At 44.3% G+C, this 22,467-nt stretch overlaps 1 protein-coding gene across 19 annotated transcripts in view; it reads right to left on the bottom strand.

Moving 5' to 3' along the window:
• ROBO2 (roundabout guidance receptor 2) overlaps positions 1-22,467 on the bottom strand; it is a 644,167-nt gene that overhangs the window by 33,716 nt on the left and 587,984 nt on the right. For all 19 annotated transcript variants that reach the window (XM_084645672.1, XM_084645685.1, XM_084645684.1 and 16 more), the window contains 2 exons: positions 16,880-17,036; positions 8,208-8,468 (listed from right to left, as the gene is read on the bottom strand). In XM_084645672.1, coding sequence (XP_084501798.1) covers positions 8,208-8,468; positions 16,880-17,036 — 418 coding nt within the window. The remainder of the gene's footprint in view (positions 1-8,207; positions 8,469-16,879; positions 17,037-22,467) is intronic.

Below are 22,467 nucleotides of genomic sequence, written 5' to 3'. Positions count from 1 at the left end.
GTTGTTGGGTTGAGTGGAAGACATTGGTGTGCTGGGCCAATGAGAAAAGAGACAAATCTTCCAGTATACCCTGAAGGTATTTGCAAAGCTGTTTGTAAGGGTATGTCTACACTACGGAATAAGTTCGAATTTATAGAAGTCGGTTTTTTAGAAATCGGTTTTATATATTCGAGTGTGTGTGTCCCCACAGAAAATGCTCTAAGTGCATTAAGTGCATTAACTCGGCAGAGCGCTTCCACAGTACCGAGGCTAGAGTCGACTTCCGGAGCGTTGCACTGTGGGTAGCTATCCCACAATTCCCGCAGTCTCCGCTGCCCATTGGAATTCTGGGTTGAGATCCCAATGCCTGATGGGGCTAAAACATTGTCGCGGGTGGTTCTGGGTACATATCGTCAGGCCCCCGTTCCCTCCCTCCCTCCGTGAAAGCAAGGGCAGACAATCGTTTCGCGTCTTTTTTCCTGAGTTACCTGTGCAGACGCCATACCACGGCAAGCATGGAGCCCGCTCAGATAACCGTCATCCTATGTCTCCTGGGTGCTGGCAGACGCGTTACGGCATTCCTACACAGTAGCAGCAACCCCTTGCCTTGTGGTAGCAGATGGTACAGTACGACTGGTAGCCGTCATCGTCATGTCCGAGGTGCTCCTGGCCACGTCGGCTGGGAGCGCCTGGGCAGACATGGGCACAGGGACTAAATTTGGAGTGACTTGACCAGGTCATTCTCTTTAGTCCTGCAGTCAGTCCTATTGAACCGCCTTATGGTGAGAGGGCAGGCGATATGGACTGCTAGCAGTCGTACTGTACCATCTTCTGCAGAGCAGCCATGAGATGTGGATGGCATGCAGTCCTTCTGCACCGTCTGCTGCCAGCCAAAGATGTAAAAGATAGATGGAGTGGATCAAAACAAGAAATAGACCAGATTTGTTTTGTACTCATTTGCTTCCTCCCCTCCCCTGTCTAGGGGACTCATTCTTCTAGGTCACACTGCAGTCACTCACAGAGAAGGTGCAGCGAGGTAAATCTAGCCATGTATCAATCAGAGGCCAGGCTAACCTTCTTGTTCCAATAAGAACGATAACTTAGGTGCACCATTTCTTATTGGAACCCTCCGTGAAGTCCTGCCTGAAATACTCCTTGATGTAAAGACACCCCCTTTGTTGATTTTAGCTCCCTGAAGCCAACCCTGTAAGCCATGTCCTCAGTCGCCCCTCCCGGCATCAGAGCAACGGCAAACAATCGGGCATCTGAGAGTGCTGTCCAGAGCAGTCACAATGGAGCACTCTGATGGGGCTAAAACATTGTCACGGGTGGTTCTGGGTACGTATCGTCAGGCCCCCGTTCCCTCCCTCCCTCCGTGAAAGCAAGGGCAGACAATCATTTCGCGCCTTTTTTCCTGAGTTACCTGTGCAGACGCCATACCACGGCAAGCATGGAGCCCGCTCAGGTAACCGTCACCCTATGTCTCCTGGGTGCTGGCAGATGCGGTACGGCTTTGCTGCACAGTAGCAGCAACCCATTGCCTTCTGGCAGCAGACGGTGCAATACGACTGGTAGTCGTTCTCGTCGTGTCCGAGGTGCTCCTGGCCACGTCGGCTGGGAGCGCCTGGGCAGACATGGGCGCAGGGACTAAATTTGGAGTGACTTGACCAGGTCATTCTCTTTAGTCCTGCAGTCAGTCCTATTGAACCGTCTTATGGTGAGCGGGCAGGCGATACGGACTGCTAGCAGTCGTACTGTACCATCTTCTGCCAGGCAGGCAAGAAATGAGGATGGCTAGCAGTCGTACTGTACCATCTTCTGCCGAGCAGCCATGAGATGTGGATGGCATGCAGTCTTCTGCACCGTCTGCTGCCAGCCAAAGATGTAAAAGATAGATGGAGTGGGTCAAAACAAGAAATAGACCAGATTTGTTTTGTACTCATTTGCTTCCCCCCCTCCCCTGTCTAGGGGACTCATTCCTCTAGGTCACACTGCAGTCACTCACAGAGAAGGTGCAGCGAGGTAAATCTAGCCATGTATCAATCAGAGGCCAGGCTAACCTCCTTGTTCCAATAAGAACGATAACTTAGGTGCAACATTTCTTATTGGAACCCTCCGTGAAGTCCTGCCTGAAATACTCCTTGATGTAAAGACACCCCCTCTGTTGATTTTAGCTCCCTGAAGTCAACCCTGTAAGCCGTGTCGTCAGTTGCCCCTCCCTCCGTCAGAGCAACGGCAGACAATCGTTCCGCGACTTTTTTCTGTGCGGACGCCATACCAAGGCAAGCATGGAGGCCGCTCAGCTCACTTTGGCAATTAGGAGCACATTAAACACCACACGCATTATCCAGCAGTATATGCAGCACCAGAACCTGGCAAAGCGATACCGGGCGAGGAGGCGACGTCAGCGCGGTCACATGAGTGATCAGGATATGGACACAGATTTCTCTGAAAGCATGGGCCCTGCCAATGCATGCATCATGGTGCTAATGGGGCAGGTTCATGCTGTGGAACGCCGATTCTGGGCTCGGGAAACAAGCACAGACTGGTGGGACCACATAGTGTTGCGGGTCTGGGACTATTCCCAGTGGCTGCGAAACTTTCGCATGCGTAAGGGCACTTCCATGGAACTTTGTGACTTGCTTTCCCCTGCCCTGAGGCGCATGAATATCAAGATGAGAGCAGCCCTCACAGTTGAGAAGCGAGTGGCGATAGCCCTGTGGAAGCTTGCAACGCCAGACAGCTACCGGTCAGTTGGGAATCAATTTGGAGTGGGCAAATCTACTGTGGGGGCTGCTGTGATGCAAGTAGCCCACGCAATCAAAGATCTGCTGATATCAAAGGTAGTGACCCTGGGAAATGTGCAGGTCATAGTGGATGGCTTTGCTGCAATGGGATTCCCTAACTGTGGTGGGGCTATAGACGGAACCCATATCCCTATCTTGGCACCGGAGCACCAAGCCGCCGAGTACATAAACCGCCAGGGGTACTTTTCGATAGTGCTGCAAGCTCTGGTGGATCACAAGGGACGTTTCACCAACATCAACGTGGGATGGCCAGGAAAGGTGCATGATGCTCGCATCTTCAGGAACTCTGGTCTGTTTCAAAAGCTGCAGGAAGGGACTTTATTCCCAGACCAGAAAATAACTGTTGGGGATGTTGAAATGCCTATATGTATCCTTGGGGACCCAGCCTACCCCTTAATGCCATGGCTCATGAAGCCGTACACAGGCAGCCTGGACAGTAGTCAGGAGCTGTTCAACTACAGGCTGAGCAAGTGCAGAATGGTGGTAGAATGTGCATTTGGACGTTTAAAGGTGCGCTGGCGCAGTTTACTGACTCGCTTAGACCTCAGCGAAACCAATATTCCCACTGTTATTACTGCTTGCTGTGTGCTCCACAATATCTGTGAGAGTAAGGGGGAGACGTTTATGGCGGGGTGGGAGGTTGAGGCAAATCACCTGGCTGCTGGTTACGCGCAGCCAGACACCAGGGCGGTTAGAAGAGCACAGGAGGGCGCGGTACGCATCAGAGAAGCTTTGAAAACCAGTTTCATGACTTGCCAGGCTACGGTGTGAAAGTTCTGTTTGTTTCTCCTTGATGAAACCCCCCGCCCCTTGGTTCACTCTACTTCCCTGTAAGCTAACCACCCGCCCCTCCTCCCTTCAATCACCGCTTGCAGAGGCAATAAAGTCATTGTTGCTTCACATTCACACATTCTTTATTCATTCATCACACAAATAGGGGGATGACTACCAAGGTAGCCCAGGAGGGGTGGTGGAGGAGGGAAGGAAAATGCCACACAGCACTTTAAGCACAGCACTTTAAAAGTTTACAACTTTAAAATTTATTGAATGACAGCCTTCTTTTTTTTGGGCAATCCTCTGTGGTGGAGTGGCTGGTTGGTCGGAGGCCCCCCCACCGCGTTCTTGGGCGTCTGGGTGTGGAGGCTATGGAACTTGGGGAGGAGGGCAGTTGGTTACAGAGGGGCTGCAGTGGCAGTCTGTGCTCCAGCTGCCTTTGCTGCAGCTCAACCATACACTGGAGCATACTGGTTTGGTCCTGCAGCAGCCTCAGCATTGAATCCTGCCTCCTCTCATCACGCTGCCGCCACATTTGAGCTTCAGTCCTGTCTTCAGCCCACCACTTACTCTCTTCAGGCCGCCACTTACTCTCTTCAGGCCGCCACCTCTCCTCCCGGTCATTTTGTGCTTTCCTGCACTCTGACATTATTTGCCTCCACGCATTCGTCTGTGCTCTGTCAGTGTGGGAGGACAGCATGAGCTCGGAGAACATTTCATCGCGAGTGCGTTTTTTTTTCTTTCTAAGCTTCACTAGCCTCTGGGAAGGAGAAGATCCTGTGATCATTGAAACACATGCAGCTGGTGGAGAAAAAAAAAGGGACAGCGGTATTTAAAAAGACACATTTTATAAAACAGTGGCTACACTCTTTCAGGGTAAATCTTGCTGTTAACATTACATACATAGCACATGTGCTTTCGTTACAAGGTCGCATTTTGCCTCCTCCCACCGCGTGACTACCCCCTCAACCTTCCCCCCTCCCTGTGGCTAACAGCGGGGAACATTTCTGGTTAGCCACAGGCAAACAGCCCAGCAGGAATGGGCTCCTCTGAGTGTCCCCTGAAGAAAAGCACTCTATTTCAACCAGGTGACCATGAATTATATCTCACTCTCCTGAGGATAACACAGAGAGATAAAGAACGGATGTTGTTTGAATGCCAGCAAACATACACTGCAATGCTTTGTTCTACAATGGTTCCCGAGTACGTGTTACTGGCCTGGAGTGGTAAAGTGTCCTACCATGAAGGATGCAATAAGGCTGCCCTCTCCAGAAACCTTTTGCAAAGGCTTTAGGACTACATCTAGGAGAACCGCAAATGCCAGGGCAAAGTAATCCTTTCACATGCTTGCTTTTAAACCATGTATAGTATTTTAAAAGGTACACTCACCAGAGGTCCCTTCTCCACCTGCTGGGTCCAGGAGGCAGCCTTGGGTGGGTTCGGGGGGTACTGGCTCCAGGTCTAGGGTGAGAAACAGTTCCTGGCTGTCGGGAAAACCGGTTTCTCCACTTGCTTGCTGTGAGCTATCTACAACCTCCTCCTCATCATCATCTTCTTCGTCCCCAAAACCTGCTTCCGTATTGCCTCCATCTCCATTGAAGGAGTCAAACAACACGGCTGGGGTAGTGGTGGCTGAACCCCCTAAAATGGCATGCAGCTCATCATAGAAGCGGCATGTTTGGGGCTCTGACCCAGAGCGGCTGTTCGCCTCTCTGGTTTTCTGGTAGGCTTGCCTCAGCTCCTTCAGTTTCACGCGGCACTGCTTCGGGTCCCTGTTATGGCCTCTGTCCTTCATGCCCTGGGAGATTTTCACAAAGGTTTTGGCATTTCGAAAACTGGAACGGAGTTCTGATAGCACGGATTCCTCTCCCCAAACAGCGATCAGATCCCGTACCTCCCGTTCGGTCCGTGCTGGAGCTCTTTTGCGATTCTGGGACTCCATCATGGTCACCTGTGCTGATGAGCTCTGCATGGTCGCCTGCAGCTTGCCACGCTGGCCAAACAGGAAATGAGATTCAAAAGTTCGTGGTTCTTTTCCTGTCTACCTGGCCAGTGCATCTGAGTTGAGAGTGCTGTCCAGAGCGGTCATAATGGAGCACTCTGGGATAGCTCCCGGAGGCCAATACCATCGAATTGTGTCCACAGTACCCCAAATTCAAGCCGGCAACCTCGATTAAAGCGCTAATCCACTTGTCAGGGGTGGAGTAAGGAAATCGATTTTAAGAGCCCTTTAAGTCGAAATAAAGGGCTTTATTGTGTGGATGGGTGCAGGTTTACATCGATTTAACGCTGCTAAATTCGACCTAAAGTCCTAGTGTAGACCAGGGCTAAGTTATTTACCCAAGAAGAATTGACTCAGATATCTATCTCAGGTACGTATATGGTACCTATTACCATAGTATCTGAGCGCTACCTTTTAATGTACTTCTCCTTACTACAACCTCAGTGATGTGGAGAATTGCTATTACCCCCATATTACAGATGGGAAACTGAGGCACAGAGAGACTTAGTGAGTTGCCCAAAGTCACACAGGAAGTCTATGGCAGAGCAGGGTCTCCTGGGATCCGGGCTAGTGCCCAAACTTCTGAAATGTCCTTCCTCTCAATACAAGCCAAAAGTTTTTAAATTCAACTTGTACTGCAGGAAGAGGACATTTTCCCCACCCAAACTTGACGTTATTAAATGGAATTCAGCCTGAAGAGCAGGCAGTGTTCTCCAGGAGAAGAGTTTTCAGGTAACATGGATTGTACCTCATCTTCAGCAAGCATGTATTTAGTTTGCCCAACTAGAAGTAATTTAACTAGAACACAATGAGGTCATTACTGTGGCCCTTCACAACACTGATTTTGAAATCTGTGGATCCTAACTCTGCAGCAACTCTAATAAGGGGAACAGGACCCAGTCTCTTAGCTGTGAGCTGCTTTCTTGAGCAATCTGTTTGAGAGGGCGCTGTGACAGGCCAGCATGGGGTACTCCAAAGTCAGTTATGACTTTGCTTGACAGTTTGCAATCTATAAAGTGGATCCTTATTCATGATTGGTCAGCATGGTAGAAAGCCCAGAATTGGTCTCCTTGTTGTCAAAGAAATAGAGTTCACAGTGAACTGGCTAGGGAGGCTTGGACTTGGAACATTTTACTTGCACCAGCAATAGGCCATGTTGGGTCATCTGACTGCAGTTGAACAGGCTATGTAAAGCAGGTGTGGTCACCGGGTAGCAACATTCCAAAATGGCCTCCCTGCCCCTTATTTGCAAGTTGTGAAGTACACTTACTGAGCAGGAAGGGAGATTTCAGCCTCACTGCTACAGTAAGCAATTTTGCCTGCCTGCTGGTATAAAAGGGCTTTAGGTGGCAAGAGAGAATTAACTTTTGGTTAGGGTATATGGATTATGGGCATTATGTCTATTTATACAGGAGTATTTTTATAAGCTAAAATCAGGTGGATAGCCCTCCCCAAAAAAGATGTCATAATGAGATTCACAGTGTCATCTGGCACCAAAATGGCACCTACAGTTTGCAGGCCATTGAAAGCATAACACCTTCAAATTACAGCCTTCACAGGCAGGGCACACATTTGTATGCTGACTCAAATCAAGTACTGGAATGGGCCAGGATTAGCTGCTGCCTCTGATTTGCGCTAGTCCCCTGGGCAGGCTACGGCCTATATAGGCAATGTGGTACTGCAGTGGGGCCTAATTACCCCATGGATTGAATACAGTTTGCAAATGAGCCTAGAGGCTTCCAAGAGAAAACAGCTGGCTTTGATTTGGCATGGTTTGTCTACTTGTCTGTTCTATTTATGATGGCAAACACTGTATGTGGTTGTGACCTTTGTTTGCCAATGAAGCATGTCCACTTCTTTGCTGGTGCAGTGCCATTCAGCAACTAGCTGTACTTTATCTTCTGAGATTCTCAGACTCTTTTTTTATTTTCTCTAGATGGAAAAGTTTTGGAAGGACAACTATTACTTAGGGGACATCCAGAAAGCAACTGGCCTTCAGTTCTTGTCCTATGCAGCTGCAAAGTTCTTTCTTAGTCCCTGAAGAGATCGCTTCTAATGTTTATTTTATAGTGAAAATGTTACAGTGATATTTGCTTGTTCTTCCTTTAAATAAGTGAAACACAGTCTAACAGACTAGATCCATTCTGTGTAATTTAACAACTTTCTTCCTGATGTTTCTATTATCTTCTTGTTGAAATTAGAGATGATATTTCAACATATTATCAAAACTCTTAGCTGTGTGGATACTTGATTCTCGTGTAAATGTGAATGAAGCTAATTCTCCAGAAAAATAATGGTACTGTAGATAATAGAGGTGACTGACCTGACGTTTGAACACTGATTTAGTGTCTTGTTATTTCCAAAGACCTGATAAATTCAATTTATTTGCTATCCTGAAATGTGTGGATAAAAGTTACCTGTTGATGGGGTTAATTAATCAGTATATACCAGCATTCCAGATGAATATAATCTTTACATGTATTTTTAACACAAATTTAATAAAATACCTATTTTTAGGCTCCATTTTTATACCATATACTCTTTTTAATATATTTTTTCAATTAATAGTTTCAGTTGTCATGTAGTGCTAAGGATTTTGGCACTGGATACTGTATTATTACAGTGTGTCTAACTCGAACATTTACCATGTTTGCTTTGCTATGTCAAACTGGTAGGCCCTGGTTAATTCATCAAGGTGGGCTTGAAGCATTGGCTGCATTTCCTCTCGTGGAGAAGGTGTGAGAGTGGCAGTGGACTGTTGCCCAAAGGAGATTGCTGGTGAGGAGGCCACCCCTCGGACAGGTGGTGTAGGAACTCTGTCATCATCTTCTTCAAGCTCATCCTCCAGGCCCTGGTGTAAGTACGTCTGAACCGGTAAAGGAGGACACCAACCATCACTGTCATACCTGAAATCAAGAACATGTAAATTTAGTATCAACCAAAAACTAGCCTCTTCTATATACTAGAGGGAAAGACAAGCATCTTTATTATTACTATTTAATATTCACATTACCATAGAGCCCTAGTTTTAGGCTAGATCCCATTGTGCTAGGTGCTGTACAAACTCAGAAAAGGCGCGTTTTGAGGAGGGATTTGAAGGTGGATAATGAGGTTGCTGTGTAGATGTTTATGGGACATGCCCACCCTGACATGCAGTTTGAGTCTGAATTATTATATTAAATATAAGTAAGGCAATAATTGCTGAAAATTGTCACATTGGTTTTGTTTCTGTGTTTAATTGGCTCATAATAGCTAAGCAATTTGAACAAAATTTGCTACAACAAACCACATGTTCATTATCATGTTTTTTAATATTAATTAAATGACTTTAGCTCACAATTACCAAAGGAAATGAACTAACTCACTTTCTGGACTATTAAGCTAAGAGAATGCATTAAAGATTTACCTGCATCTAGAAATGAAAACCCAGGCTACTGATTCAAAGACAGTGAATGAACTCAAATATTTAGGTATAGCACTTCCTTACTCCCACCTTCCTTCTATCAAGCATATGTTAGATCTCTTCTTGGATCCCCAAAGCAGTGACCATGCCAAGAGGGGTTTGGAAGATTTGTTGTTACCATTATTCCACACATAACCCAGTCACTACTCCAACACAAAACTGGTAAATTAATTGTAACTGGAAAGGCAAGCAGCCTTTTCACATGCTGTTCTATAGCCTGCTCCACTCCACACTACCCTAATATAGCCTAGATGTAGGGGTGAGGGAGGGTGGCTGGCACAGGAGATGTCTAGTCTGGTGTGATATAAACAAAGATCTCTACCTTGAGGAAATTCTCAGCTGGACACTTAGTCTATGTCTACATTGGGTTTTAAAACCCATGGCAGCAAGTCTCAGTGCCTGAGTCTACAAACTCAGACTTATGCTACAGCATTAAAAACAGCAGTGTAGAGCTCAGGCTGGAGCTGCCATGGGTTTTAGAGTGCAGTGTGGACATACCCTTAGGGCCATATTTTAAAAAAAGGTATTTAGGTACCCAGTGGGATTTTCAGTAGTGCCTAGATGCCATTGGAGCTGGGTACTTAGGTGCTTCTGAAAATTCCACTAGGTGCCTATCTGCATCTTTAGGCACCTAAATACTTTAAAAATTTTTGCCCTTTTTCTGCATGCTCATTACAAAGGAGCCAGAAACAGGGGAGGGAATATGGCTCTAAATGTAAAATACTAGTTTTCATTAATACAATAGTACATCAATGCATTATATGTAGTGAATTCAAAAGTTATGGTTTTCACGAAGATTGTAAACTGTGTATATTGCCTTTGTGTATTTTATGAAACCTAAAAAAAGTATTAAATGCATACAACAGCAACACATCCAATTCACCCCAAGCACAAGGGGAGGTTAGATACACATGATAAATTACAGAGCTATCTGATAAACTGCATTTATCATGCACCTGGACTTCTCTGCCAGTACCTCACCAATTAATTAATCTCTATTGGGACTGCTTAGATGACATTCAACACTTCTAAACATCTTCAACACAGCTGCCACAAATTTAAAAAAAAATGCCCCAAAAATATGTCCTTCTTTCATTCTTCTCATATAAGGAATTCTCAGCTAGAATTACATTGGTCTGAGTGTAATACTCAGTCCTGGACCAAAGAAAAGTTGAGGGTCTAATATATTGTGACTGATCAAGGCTAGAAACTGAAGTTCTATCTTCCATTCCAATAAAGCTATTGTTTCTAGCCCTGACGTATCATGAGAGAGAGAACATCAAAGTTGCATTATGGACAGAAAAGCTATTTTACACAATATTTAGAGACTTCTAAAATGTATGAAAGTACAATTTCCCTCTCCCTGTGTAGAAGTCTGTACAGTTTAGATACATAATTGTTAAAGGAGCTTGACTTTACAGACAGAAGTTTGGTGGAAAGGATCATGTAATTAAAGACAATATCATAATGCATATGCACAGGCAAACTTAATTTGGGTATTTCCTAACTTTTGAATGATTGCTTTTGAAGCCTTAATGTTCTTTTAAAGTTTTTTATGTAATATAATATCTACAGAATACCTGATGGTGTGATATAGAATCAAGGCATTGCTGGCACTTATCTGTGATGACCTTCACAGCTAACTCACTTCATCTGATATACCTTGCTTAGTTTTTGGAGCTGATGACACTGTAGCACAGTAAATATTGTTAACATCCATGGTTTCTGAATAAAATACAATTTTACACTTTCATAATAGCTATCTATAAAATATGAGTGCTTAATATCACCAGGGATTTCTGACAATGATTCCACAGTAATTCACTTAAAGTCCATGTCTGAAACATGTCCTGGAAAACTCAAAATCTGTACGTTCCCATTACTGTTGCCACTTTATTCTCTTATGTTTTTTAACCTATTTATATTTGGTTGTTAACAAACTAATATATACTGCATTGACATGTTGCCCTCTCTTTACAATATGAATTAGATAAGATAAACAATGTGATACATTGGTCTTTACACCGCAGATTTGTTATAATACACAATCTTTCAAGCAAGGAAGGTCCCTTTCTTCAGGTGTTGGCCAAAAGGATGTATTTGAATTAAAAGAGTATCATATTATTACCTTCATTACTTTTTCCTCAAGAAGAAATATGATTAACAATTACATTGATATAATAACTAATTAATATTTCCTTTTTATTTCTAGTTAGGAATAATCAGTAGCAATAATTAAACCTGTCTTATAACTAGCTGTCTGCATGAAGGGTTTCATTACTGGGGTCGAGTGGAATGATGTATATTATTAGTGATAAAATTAAACACTGAAATAAAAATATTAAAAATGAACGGTAATAATAATTAAACAATCAATGTTCAATGCAGCCACTGTCCAGACTATTAACTAAAACAAGGAGAAAAATACAGTTTCTTCAGAAGGGGAATTGGGAGGGTGCTTGACTGATGATAGTTCAGGGAAAGGAGAGAAGGTACAAAGGGCATGTGGGGGAACTATGAGATGTTAGGGAAGACAGAAGGGAATGGACATGGTGTTAGCACAGCGGTGGGCAAACTATGGCCCAGGGGCCACATCCAACCCTTCAGATGTTTTAATCTGGCCCTCAAGCTCCCGCTGGGGAGCGAGGTCCAGGGCTTACCCTGCTCCATGTGTGCCGTGGCTCCACATGGCTCCTGGAAGCAGAGGCATGTCCCCACTCCAGCTCCTATGTGTAGGGGCAGCCAGGGGGCTCTGCACGTTGCCCCCATCCCAAGTGCTGTTCCCTTTAGCCAGAAACTGTGGCCAATGGGAGCTGCAGGGGCAGCACCTGTGGACGGGGCAGCATGCAGAGCTGCCTGGCTGCGCCTCCGCATAGGAGCCAGAGGGAAGACATGCCGTTGCTTCCAGGAGCTGCTTGAGGTAAGCACCGCCCGCAGCCTGCACCCCAATCATCAGCCCTGATCCCCCTGCCACCCTCTGAACCCCTCAGTCCCAGCACAGAGGACCCTCCTGAACCCCCAACCCCTCATTCCCAGCTCCACCCCAGAGCCCGCACGCAGCTAGAGCCCCCACACACCCCAACCCGCTGCCCCAGCCTGGAGCCCCCTCCTGCACCTTGAACTCCTCATTTCTGGCCCTACCTCAGGGCCCGCACCCCCAGCTGGAGCCCTTACCCCCTTCCATACCCCAATCCCCAATTTTGTGAACATTCATGGCCCACCATACAATTTCCATACCCAGATGTGGCCCTCAGGGGCAAAATTTTGCCCACTCCTGTGTTAGCAGAAGATCAGGAAAGAGAGCTGGAAATATCCATAACACTGACTTTCTGAATAACTTACCCAATAGCCCACACCATAGAAAAGTCTGCTTTGATTCGGACATGACGTCTGCTCCCTCAGTTGAGAGAATAGGACAGATTCTTTATCTCATCCAGCATAACTCAGGCAAAAGGAAAGGATGGGGGCAGCCACAGGTAGTCAGTTGAAGCTATTTTATAATCTTTAGCCACTCAACTCCAGTGCAAGTTGGAGCCACACAGGAGCAGCACTAAGTTAGGTCACTGGAGAATATGGTATCGTGGAATAGAATAGAATAGAATAGAATAGAATATCAGGGTTGGAAGGGACCTTAGGAGATCATCTAGTCCAACCCCCTGCTCAAAGCAGGAGCTCTGCTATGCCACATTGGTTCCTCACCCCACTCCTGGAGCACACCTCCTCTGTCCATTTGTGTTGCAGGTGCCTGGCACAGCAGGTGGCAACCATTTCCTTGAGCAGGGAGTTCCTGAATTCTCCACTGACGATCCTTGGTCATTTTAAAGCCACTTGTGCAAAGTGCCTTAGTGGCACAAAATGGCTTTAGTGAACTGGAGAATTTGGCCCAATATATCCATTTTATGTTACAAGGGTTTGGGGGAGCATGGGACTGATTTCAGACCCTTGTACATATCTGGAGAGCAGTAAAGAGCTAAGAGTTTGGCTAGGTGACCATGACCATTGTTCTTGGTTGTAGATGTCACAACAGTTAGTTCTGGCCTGCATTACTATAATGCACTTCATCTGATGCTACCCTTGAAAACAATCTGGAAACTTAATCTAGTGCACAAGGTTGCTGCCTGCTAATTTAATGATGAGGCTAATGTAGATTATAATAAACATGTGCTTCACAGGCCGCTACTGATAATGCTGCTCCAGGTGCAATTTAATGCATTAACTTTGAAGTATAAAATCCTTTGCAGTTGAGTTTAGTTAAGATGCTCATGGTAAGAGTCCATAAATGGGAACTCAGGGATTAGGAAGAGGAGAGGGTTGGAAATTGAGCATTCTGCAGGACACTGTCCTGCTGGTATACGTTTGTTCATCTTCAGATCACATTGCAAGGCCTGCCTGAATGGATTCAGTTTTCCTGTGCAACATGGTTATTTTTAAATATGTGATTTTCAGATTTAAAATGTAATATTATAGTGGGTATGTATGTTAGAAATCAAACTAATTAAGATAAATAAAATTATAAAAAGAAAAATCTAAGCAACTGTTTTCCAATATGTCAATATTAAAGCTGATGTAGGAAATACAATCTTGATTTTGTACTTTCATTTGACTCTAGAGGTTGAAAGAAAAAAGAAGGCTAGATCCTCGGCTGGTATAAATCAGTGAAACTCTACTAATTTCAGTGGAGCTGTGTCTATTTATTCCAGCTGCGGATCTGATCTGTAAGTCTAATTTTATTTTATTTTTTTGGTCATTTTGATATTCTTTAGAAAGTCTGGTTGCCATTACTATCAATGTGACATTATAACTAACTAAAAAGTGTAATTTGAAAGATAAACACAGCAAAAACTGAGCCTGAATTGTGTGGAACTTGAAAGTGTGCTGTCAATATCCCTGATTACTCTACCTGAAATAACCAGTGTTGTCTTGGTGACTAATATAATTTCTTCCTTCTAGATATTTTATGCAACTAAGAAGTTGAGCCCTGTGTCACAAAGGCTTTAACTAGATGGTACTTCAATTCACCTGTCTCATTTATCTATTTGTCATCTTTAAAGAAGATGGAAGTAGTTTGCCTATTATTGCAGAATTATTTTAGTGCAATATTAACACACATTAATTTAAAAAAATAACTTTAAAACCAAGCTGATCTAGAGAATTATTATTATTTATCAAGTCTTAAATTTTTATAATACTCTATTAAAGTAGACTGCATTTTTTGGAAAAAATCCTTAAATCTAGAGAGTACTCTGAAGTCCAAAATATATATAGGGAATGGAGCTGGATCAAATTTAGGGTGCAAAACTTTTTTTCCCTGAAAAATGCATTTTTGGGTTGACTGAAATGTTTAGAGAATTTCTGTTGAATTGATCAAATCTGTTTGGCTGGAAAATATATTTGAATAGCTCTAGGTATAGTAAGGAGCCTTACTGATTCTGGCATGCTTACTCAGGTTGAATGGAATCTTACTCTGGAAGTCATCCCATAAATTCATGGAGCTGGATACTATTCATTGTGAATAAGGGTAGCAGAACCTGGATTAAAGACAATATTTTAGATTTATTTGATCACCTATATTTTGGTATTTTGGAAGGAGGGTGGTTTAAAGGGACAGATAGATCCTTGTAAGCATGACAGAGATTAACGAACACTAAACTGTTTATGCTAGATTGAGGGCAGAAACATAAGAATGGATCTGAGCCTTTGCCCATTTTCTGAAAGGAACCGTATCGGAACCTTTGTGCCCATATCAAAATAGTGTAAATAAAATTTCTTTCCGTTTCAGTAACTAACAACCTTTTTCCTTTCCCATGACATTCTAATAGGCTCCAGTTCCTGCACAACATATTAATCTCCAGTAGCCTCCTTTTCCACCCACCTATCTGGAATTCACTGATCACACTGCCCCACCCTGCTCTTTGTAAAAGTATGGCGGGGGGCTTCACACACAGGGCTACCCCATTTAAATCCTTCCACTCGTCCTGGTTCCCAGGGGATAAGTCAGTGTCGCCACACTGTCCCCTTGTCCCTTGTGCAGCAGTTTTCCTCTCCACCCACCCCCAGCCATAAAGCACTGTTCCCTTCATTCAGCCAGCCAGACAAATCCCACCTCCCCCTCTTAAAGGTGCAGAGTCCATTTCTGGACTGAGGAGGCACAGCTCTCTGGCAGTATCTCTAGCCTATTCCAAGTTACATAACCCAGAATATGGCAATTTGAATTCTTCTTTTGGGATGAGTGCCCTAGAGAGAAGCAGCCAGAACAGTTTTGCCACACAATAAGAGGTGGTATCAATAGTAAGTGTTGACTAAAGATGCTGGTGCTAGAGATGAGTGTGTGGGGGAAAAATGGGGAACTAGTAGGAAGAAAAATTAAGGAAATGTACTGGAGAGTCAGGGACAAGAAAAACTGTGAGGTTAGAAAGAAACATATGAACCAAGGGAATGGGTAATTAACTCCAGCTAGCAATTTCATAGGGATGAGAGGGAGGCAGCTGAGACCTATTGAGGAATTGCAGGAAAAGAAGTTGCTATGGCTGGTGACAAGGAGAATAGGGGACACTGAAGGTAACATGTTAATGGAGAAAGAAGTTTATGAAGGCCTCACAGAGGGTGGGGAAGTGTAGGCCTGTTGGGAAGGTAATGGGGAGGGATGGGGGAAAAGAAGGATAGATTGAAGGATACCACAGTGAGAAGGGGGAAGAGTGAGTTTTATAAAGTTTAGTATGTATTCTGGTAAGTATGCCAAACACTGGCAAATACACAAACAATATATGGTTTGCCAATTAAAATGTACTAACATAACTTAAATCAACCGTAGCTTTGGGAGATGATTCATTAAATATGTCATGACCTTACTCTAGGACAAGGGGAACAAGAGGATTAGCTTCTAACTTAAAAAAAGGAAGATGTAGGATACTATGATTATTTTTAATATTATTTCTCATGATCTGAAAATATTGGGTTATCAATACAGACAGATGGGCCAAATTTATCCCTGATGGCGCTCCACTGACTTCCACAGGCTCCACCAGAGATGAATTTGACATTTCCATCTGTTTTCCTACATTTGGTATAATTTCTCTTTTGTTATATTGTGACTGTTCTGAAAAATGTTAAATACATAAGTTATGAAAACAAATAACAGGATTGTTTTTCTTTACATAAAATGTCCACTCCCATTTTAAAATGTTTGTTGCATGCTTTTCTGTCCCTGGAAATGAGTGTTAGCAATCCAAAGAGGTTTAAAGTGTCAAGATACATGTTGAAATTCCGGAAACTCACACATATAGCGTGTCTAGAACTTTAGCTCCTTTTTCAATTCTGCAAGTTGAGTATCATCAACTGGCAGGTCTTCTAAAATTATCCCATTTTGGTGTCTCTTTGGTGACCGATCTACTATTGCCAGACTTTAGAAAAGTCTAATAGCCAGATTCTGCCACCCTTATTCACCATGAGAAGCACCTTCCTCCTCAAGAAGCCCAACTGACTTCAGTGGAGCTACTTGCAGAGTAAGGTACTACTTCGCATGAGTAAGGGTAGCAGAATCAGCTCTAAATTATTATGAAGCAAGGTTGTCCTTAGTGCCCTTTTGGAACACTCTGAAGAGATCATGAAACCATTACTCATGGAAGCAGACACTCTGGACTTCATGAAGACAATTTACATGACAAAAGGTTGCAGGATAAAGCCCTTATTTCACAAAGATCGTATATTTTCTACCAAACAATAAGCAATATAATAACTGGGAATGCATTGTCATGGCTTGCAGGCAGTCTAAGATAAGGATGTTTTATTCACATGAAGACAAAATTGACTGTGATAAAGAACTACTGATTGTGTCAACAGAAGAAAAGGCCTCACCCTGCTTCTTGCTGGTCCTCTCCAAAGTGCTCCAGCTCTGTGCCTGGGAGCGGCTGCACCGGAGGAGGTGGTAGAGGAACACTGGCCCAGTTAGACCCATTATTCTTCTGGGGCTTGGAAGTATTTTTGTTTTTCTTCTTTTTTCCTCCTTTCCCACCTGCAAAATCAACAAAAATTTACAGAAATATAATGGAAATGAAATATGTTGGCTTTGTACTTTTCTTTGGAAGAATTCTGATTCCAGATGGCATGCCCCAAAAAAGAAGATGTATTTATATCTTAGCAACATCAGCATCAACATGTTAAGGTTGTTTCAAGGTTCTAAATAATAACAGGATGAAATGGGAAAATATTTCACGTAATTGCTGAAAATTGCTTCTTTTTAAAATATGAACTCCATAAAAATATAAAAATATATGTATTGATTTATTCATGTCTGCTTTAAGCCTCCATGCATTCATTGTTGGAAAAAATAATAGACCACAGCATATTCTTTCAAATGTCAGATTTCAGTGTATTTATAAGACTGTTTTGCATAATCTCTTTCTGTGGAAAACAGAGAGGTTAAGGACACAACCTAAAACTTTGCTATTAGAGTCAATTTCTTTCAGCCAGAATGACAAGCATGGTTGTCAAAACGTAAAGGTAAAAGTAATTGGGTTTCTGCTAAAATGGTATGAGCAAGTTCAATAAAAAAAAAGTATCAATGAGCCTTTCAAAATGTTTTCGGAGAGTATGCTTCACATGGTTTATTTTGTAGAAAGCATGCAAATAGCTTGTGGACATAAGGGTGATTGGGCACTACAATTGGATGTGCAACTCAAAACTGGGAAGATGCAGGTGGAAATGAGGTGGGTAATATTCCTTGCTTTTCTCCCTCTTTTCCCCCCTTTTGTTCATTGCCTTGTACCCTCTGTTATCCACACTTTTCTTCACCCTTTTCCACCTTTTTGTGCTACTTCCACTTGAATCCCTTCTTGTTTGGTGGAAACAAATCAGTTTCCACATATCTGTTCTTTGCTCCCTCCTTCCTCTCTACCCTTTTTTCTTTTCTTTGTCCTCCCTTTATAGTACAACCTCAAAGATACGAACACCAGAGTTAGGGACTGACCAGTCAACCAGACACCATGAGGAACTGGAAATAAGCTATCCGGCAGCAGCGGAGACAAAACCAACAAACAACCAGCAAATACAGTACTGTACTGTACTGGTATTGTATCTTAAAGGGAGGCACCCCCACCCCCTATGCACCACAACGCGGAGCAGCCTCTTACAGGTCGGAGGTGGTGAATGTTGTTTTCCCCTCCCACTCCCTCCTGTCTGGGAGGGGGGCAAGTTTGCAAGCTCAGAGACCAGGAAAGAAACTTCCTGAGCTGCTACTGAAACCTGGCTTGCAGTGCAAGCTGCTGGACATGCTGGAGCTCCTACCTGCACACTGAGCTCTGGAGGACAGCTCAGTTTTAAAGGGCCACAGCCTGCACTGTCCACCCATTGACACTGCGGTGCCCCAGGGTGCCTCACTCATTTACCCTCTCAGCCGGGGGCTAGAACCAGCTGCCTATCCCCACCCCCACTCGCCGGACAGCCACTGCAGAGCTGTGAGCTCCCGCTCCGAGCAGTCCGCCCTGAGGCACATCCCATAACAGCTTGTTCAGAATCACGAACATCTCAGAGTTATGGACAACATCCATTCCTGAGGTGTCTGTAACGCTGAGGTTCTACTGTATTTTATTCTCTCTTTCCCTATGGCAAATGCAATTTTGGGAGGTAGGACATATACAAAAGAGATGGTTGTTCCAATCCCCCTGTCATTCTCTCCCCTCCCCCCCACCCCGCCTGCCCCATGCCACTCTGTTGTCTGATATTCCCTTTCCTATGAGATTACAAGAGGTAAATCAGCCATCACCCACTCCTTTTGTCTCCTGTACCTGCACTGGGTGAGACGCAACCAACAGCATGGCAAGATTTCCATGTACCTGGCACAGCCAAAAAAAAAACAAAAACAAAAAACCCTCTATGTTTTGATCATTCCTATTCAGAGTGAATTTTCTAGGATTGGTGTGCCAGCATCCTCTCTTGAAACATCAACTCTTACTTGTCAGCCCTAAACTGTGGTGTTTTGGGGGGCAATTCAGGGGCTATATAATGTGGGGGTGTCAGTCTATCAGTAGAGGTGAATAAAAGATTGTCATAATAGTCTACCAAACAACCCAAATGGAAGTTTATCAATGCGTAGTCAGCAGCGTCCAGCCGAGAAGCCTGCAACACAGCTGAAGCCATCCGTGTTTCTAGGCCAATCATTAAAATATTTCCCACACATATCTGCCCCCATCCAAATCAACATAATTTAGGATAGCGCCTCTGAATCCCAGCCAAGAGGAGGGGTGGCACTGACCATGACTAAGACAAATATTTTCAAGATATATTTTGCTATTACAGCTCAAAGAGAAGATGCAAGCAAATCTTCAACCACTTGGAAAAACCTGTGGCTATCATGGAACCCATGAGATCCTGAGCAAAACCCAGAAGCATCAACCAGAACAGTAAGTCTATATGATTCCAGTACTGGATTCTTCAAGTAGTCAGTCATCTTGTGGAGGAATCCAGAGGAGTAATAATTCCCATGTTAGTTTCTTAATCCTACAGGAAAAAGTTAAGTGGACCAACCCACACAAGCTCATATCTGGGATGAAGCATCTTCTACAGCAAAGACTAGCTTCAGAAAGCACAGCCTAAACCAGCCTGCCCATCCTGCTCTCATGTTATGCTGATCTGAGTATGCAGCTAGGCAAATACCAGCCAAAATAGGGTCAAAGGTCACAACACCACAAGCAAGACAGGATTTCTAAGCCATAGCTGAACTGTAGGTGGTGGTGCCAACCATGCATCAAGCCCTGCTTGTCTCATCCCAGCAATATGAGCAGAGACCCAGCAAGGGGCATAATGATGGAGGCGGGGTGAGTGCAGCTCAGGTACACCAGAACTTTTCACTTGTGAGGGACAACAGCCCCTTTTGGCTAGCTAAGGAGCGGAGAGGCAGTAGAGACTGCCACCGCAATCAGGCTGTTGCTTTATACTGAAGTGCTCAGTCACCTCATTCACCCTCTTGCAGGCTGCCACGCTGGGGTTCAGTTCGGCCCAGCTGGAGGGACGCTGCAGCTGAGACTCCCCATTTTAGCTAGCTCAGCTCTGTGCCTTCTCTGCCAGGGTTCCTCCTCTTCTGTCTGGGATGGTCTGAGAACTGGTGAGAGGCAGGAGCTGGGAGGTGGAGCTGGGAGGGAGCTGAGCTGGTTAGAAGGCGTTCTAGCTATGAGACTGGCACAGCAGTCTCTTTTCTTCTTCCCCTCTTTGGAGATAGATATAGGAGGAACTTTCAAAGGAAGGGGAAAGTGTAGAAAAGGAAGACTTTGGATGGCAAAAGGAGAACCTTAGGGCAGGAAGGAAAATGGGGTAGCAGCTTAAGGAAAAAGGAACCTCCCAGGAATAGATTAAATGCATCCTTGGGAAGGGGAGGATAGAAATGAGGCTGGAGGGACATGGAACATTGCAAGGGCAGAAGATGGACATAAACTGGGGCACCTGAGGGAACTTAGAGAAAAGGGGAACTAGTAAAAGGGGAAACTTTGGGGACAGGTAAAAGGAAGAGCTTGGGGGAGGCAGATATAAGGGGAACAATAGGGAGGAAGGAACCTGTGGGAGACAAGAACAGGGAAGGAAGTTGGGGCAAGGAAAGGCAGGGGAGACCTTGAACATTGAGGATAGGTATTCGGTGTGTGAGACCCTAATACCATACCAATGCAAGAGGGCAAGGGGTTCACTGTTATCTGATAATGTCAGAACCTGTATCTAAAAGGTATCATGTAAGATATCAATAAAACACTAGTAGCATACTGTTCATTAATATTGTTTCATGGTGTATATATGGAGGACAAATTCAAAATTACGAACATATTGGATATTGTGTTATCAAAGTGTTTCTGCCAGGCAGGGCTAACATTACCCTACCCTAGACAAAGGAATAGGTTCTGCCACTTTGAAGGTGCTTTCAAGATACAATAAGAGACAATATGAAAGTAATTTACAGAGAAGGAGCTCAGGACCATCAAGCCAACAAGGGTAGCACTACTGAGCATCACAGCAGGGGGAGAAGATTGTAGTACACAGATCAATTTACATTTTAGCACACACTAGCAGGGCAAGAAACCAGCATGAAACTTCCTTCACCACCAGACTCCATGTTGCCTTAAATGAACTTTACCCTGGGGGGTAATCTTCAGAAGACTCCATTTCAAAGGTGCACTGGACTATAAAAGAGAGGGGCAAAGAACAACAAGGGATCTTTCACCAAAGAGGACAAAGGAACTGAGCACTTTGGACTTTGTGGGAGATCCTGACCAAGAGGGTGCTTAGCCACCTTGCTGGAAGGTAGATTTGTAAGGAAACTACCTTGAACATTTTTTTAAATTTATTTTTTTATTTTATTGAAAGAACAAACAAACCTTAATCTCTCTCTGAGTGGAGCAGGAAAGGGCAGGACATTGCAGAGCACAGAGTTTTGAGAAAAATTGGGACTGGGGGCAGGGGTTGGGGTCATCTTGCCTGATGTAATCAAGGCTGGTGGAGGACAGAGTGGGGCAATGGTGTAACAAGCAGGCTCCTGGAATCAGATTTGCTGACTCAGAGCTGCTTAATACACAGACACTCCCAGTGCAGGCTTGTATGCCTGCTGGCAGCCTCCAACCAAAGATGAAGCAGAGCATTTTGAGGCACTCAGGGTTACAGGGCAGGTAATGACACAACCCCTCATCTGTCTGGATTGCACCCCAGAATGTGACGGGGATTCTGGGAAAGTGGGGACCTTGGACACAAGTACAAGAAGAGGACCTTAGGCAAGGAGAGCTGGGGAGTGTGGGATGCTGCGACAGCTGGACCTTGGGGAGAAATGACAAGTACTGGGAGACCTTGAGGATACTGGGAAGGGGAAGCAGAAACTTGAGGGACTGTTTGAGAGGAGAAATTTGGGAAGACGAGGACAAAAGTCTAGGACAACACTTTGGGGGAGAAGGATCTGGGAGAAGAAAAGAGATTTGTGAGATAAAAGCCAGGGACTGGATAGCAAACTAAAGGGGCATATGTGCAGAGACGGAAGACTTGAATGATTTTGAGAAGGGACAGGGAACTTCAAGGAATGAATGGAGGACAGAATGGGAAATAAGGAGAGAAATACAAGGTTGGTGGAAAAAAGCGGGGGAGGGAGAGAAATAGTATGACGCTTGAGGAGAATATGACTTCTATGGAAAAAGGGGGGATATTTGGGGAAAGGGAGGGAGAATGTGGGGTGGGAACTTGTATTACTGTGATCCTTGTGGATATGGGCCACGTGGTGCTTTGTGGAAAGGGATTTGTCCTCTCCTCACTCTCTATAGGTAAAAGAACTCCAGTGCTTGATCAGAGGAACAGAGAGCTAGAATGCAATGTCTAGTTTATGTTTGAATATTGTTCCTTACAAGTCTTATTTTTCCATGCCAGTTAGGCCAGAAATTCAAAAGTGTTTTCACCTTGAATTTCAGTGATTCTACAATCAAATA

This window comes from Lepidochelys olivacea (genome assembly GCF_965140295.1).
Source record: "Lepidochelys olivacea isolate rLepOli2 genome assembly, chromosome: 1".
Taxonomy (NCBI): domain Eukaryota; kingdom Metazoa; phylum Chordata; order Testudines; family Cheloniidae; genus Lepidochelys; species Lepidochelys olivacea.
This window is presented reverse-complemented; position numbering and strand designations above follow the sequence as displayed.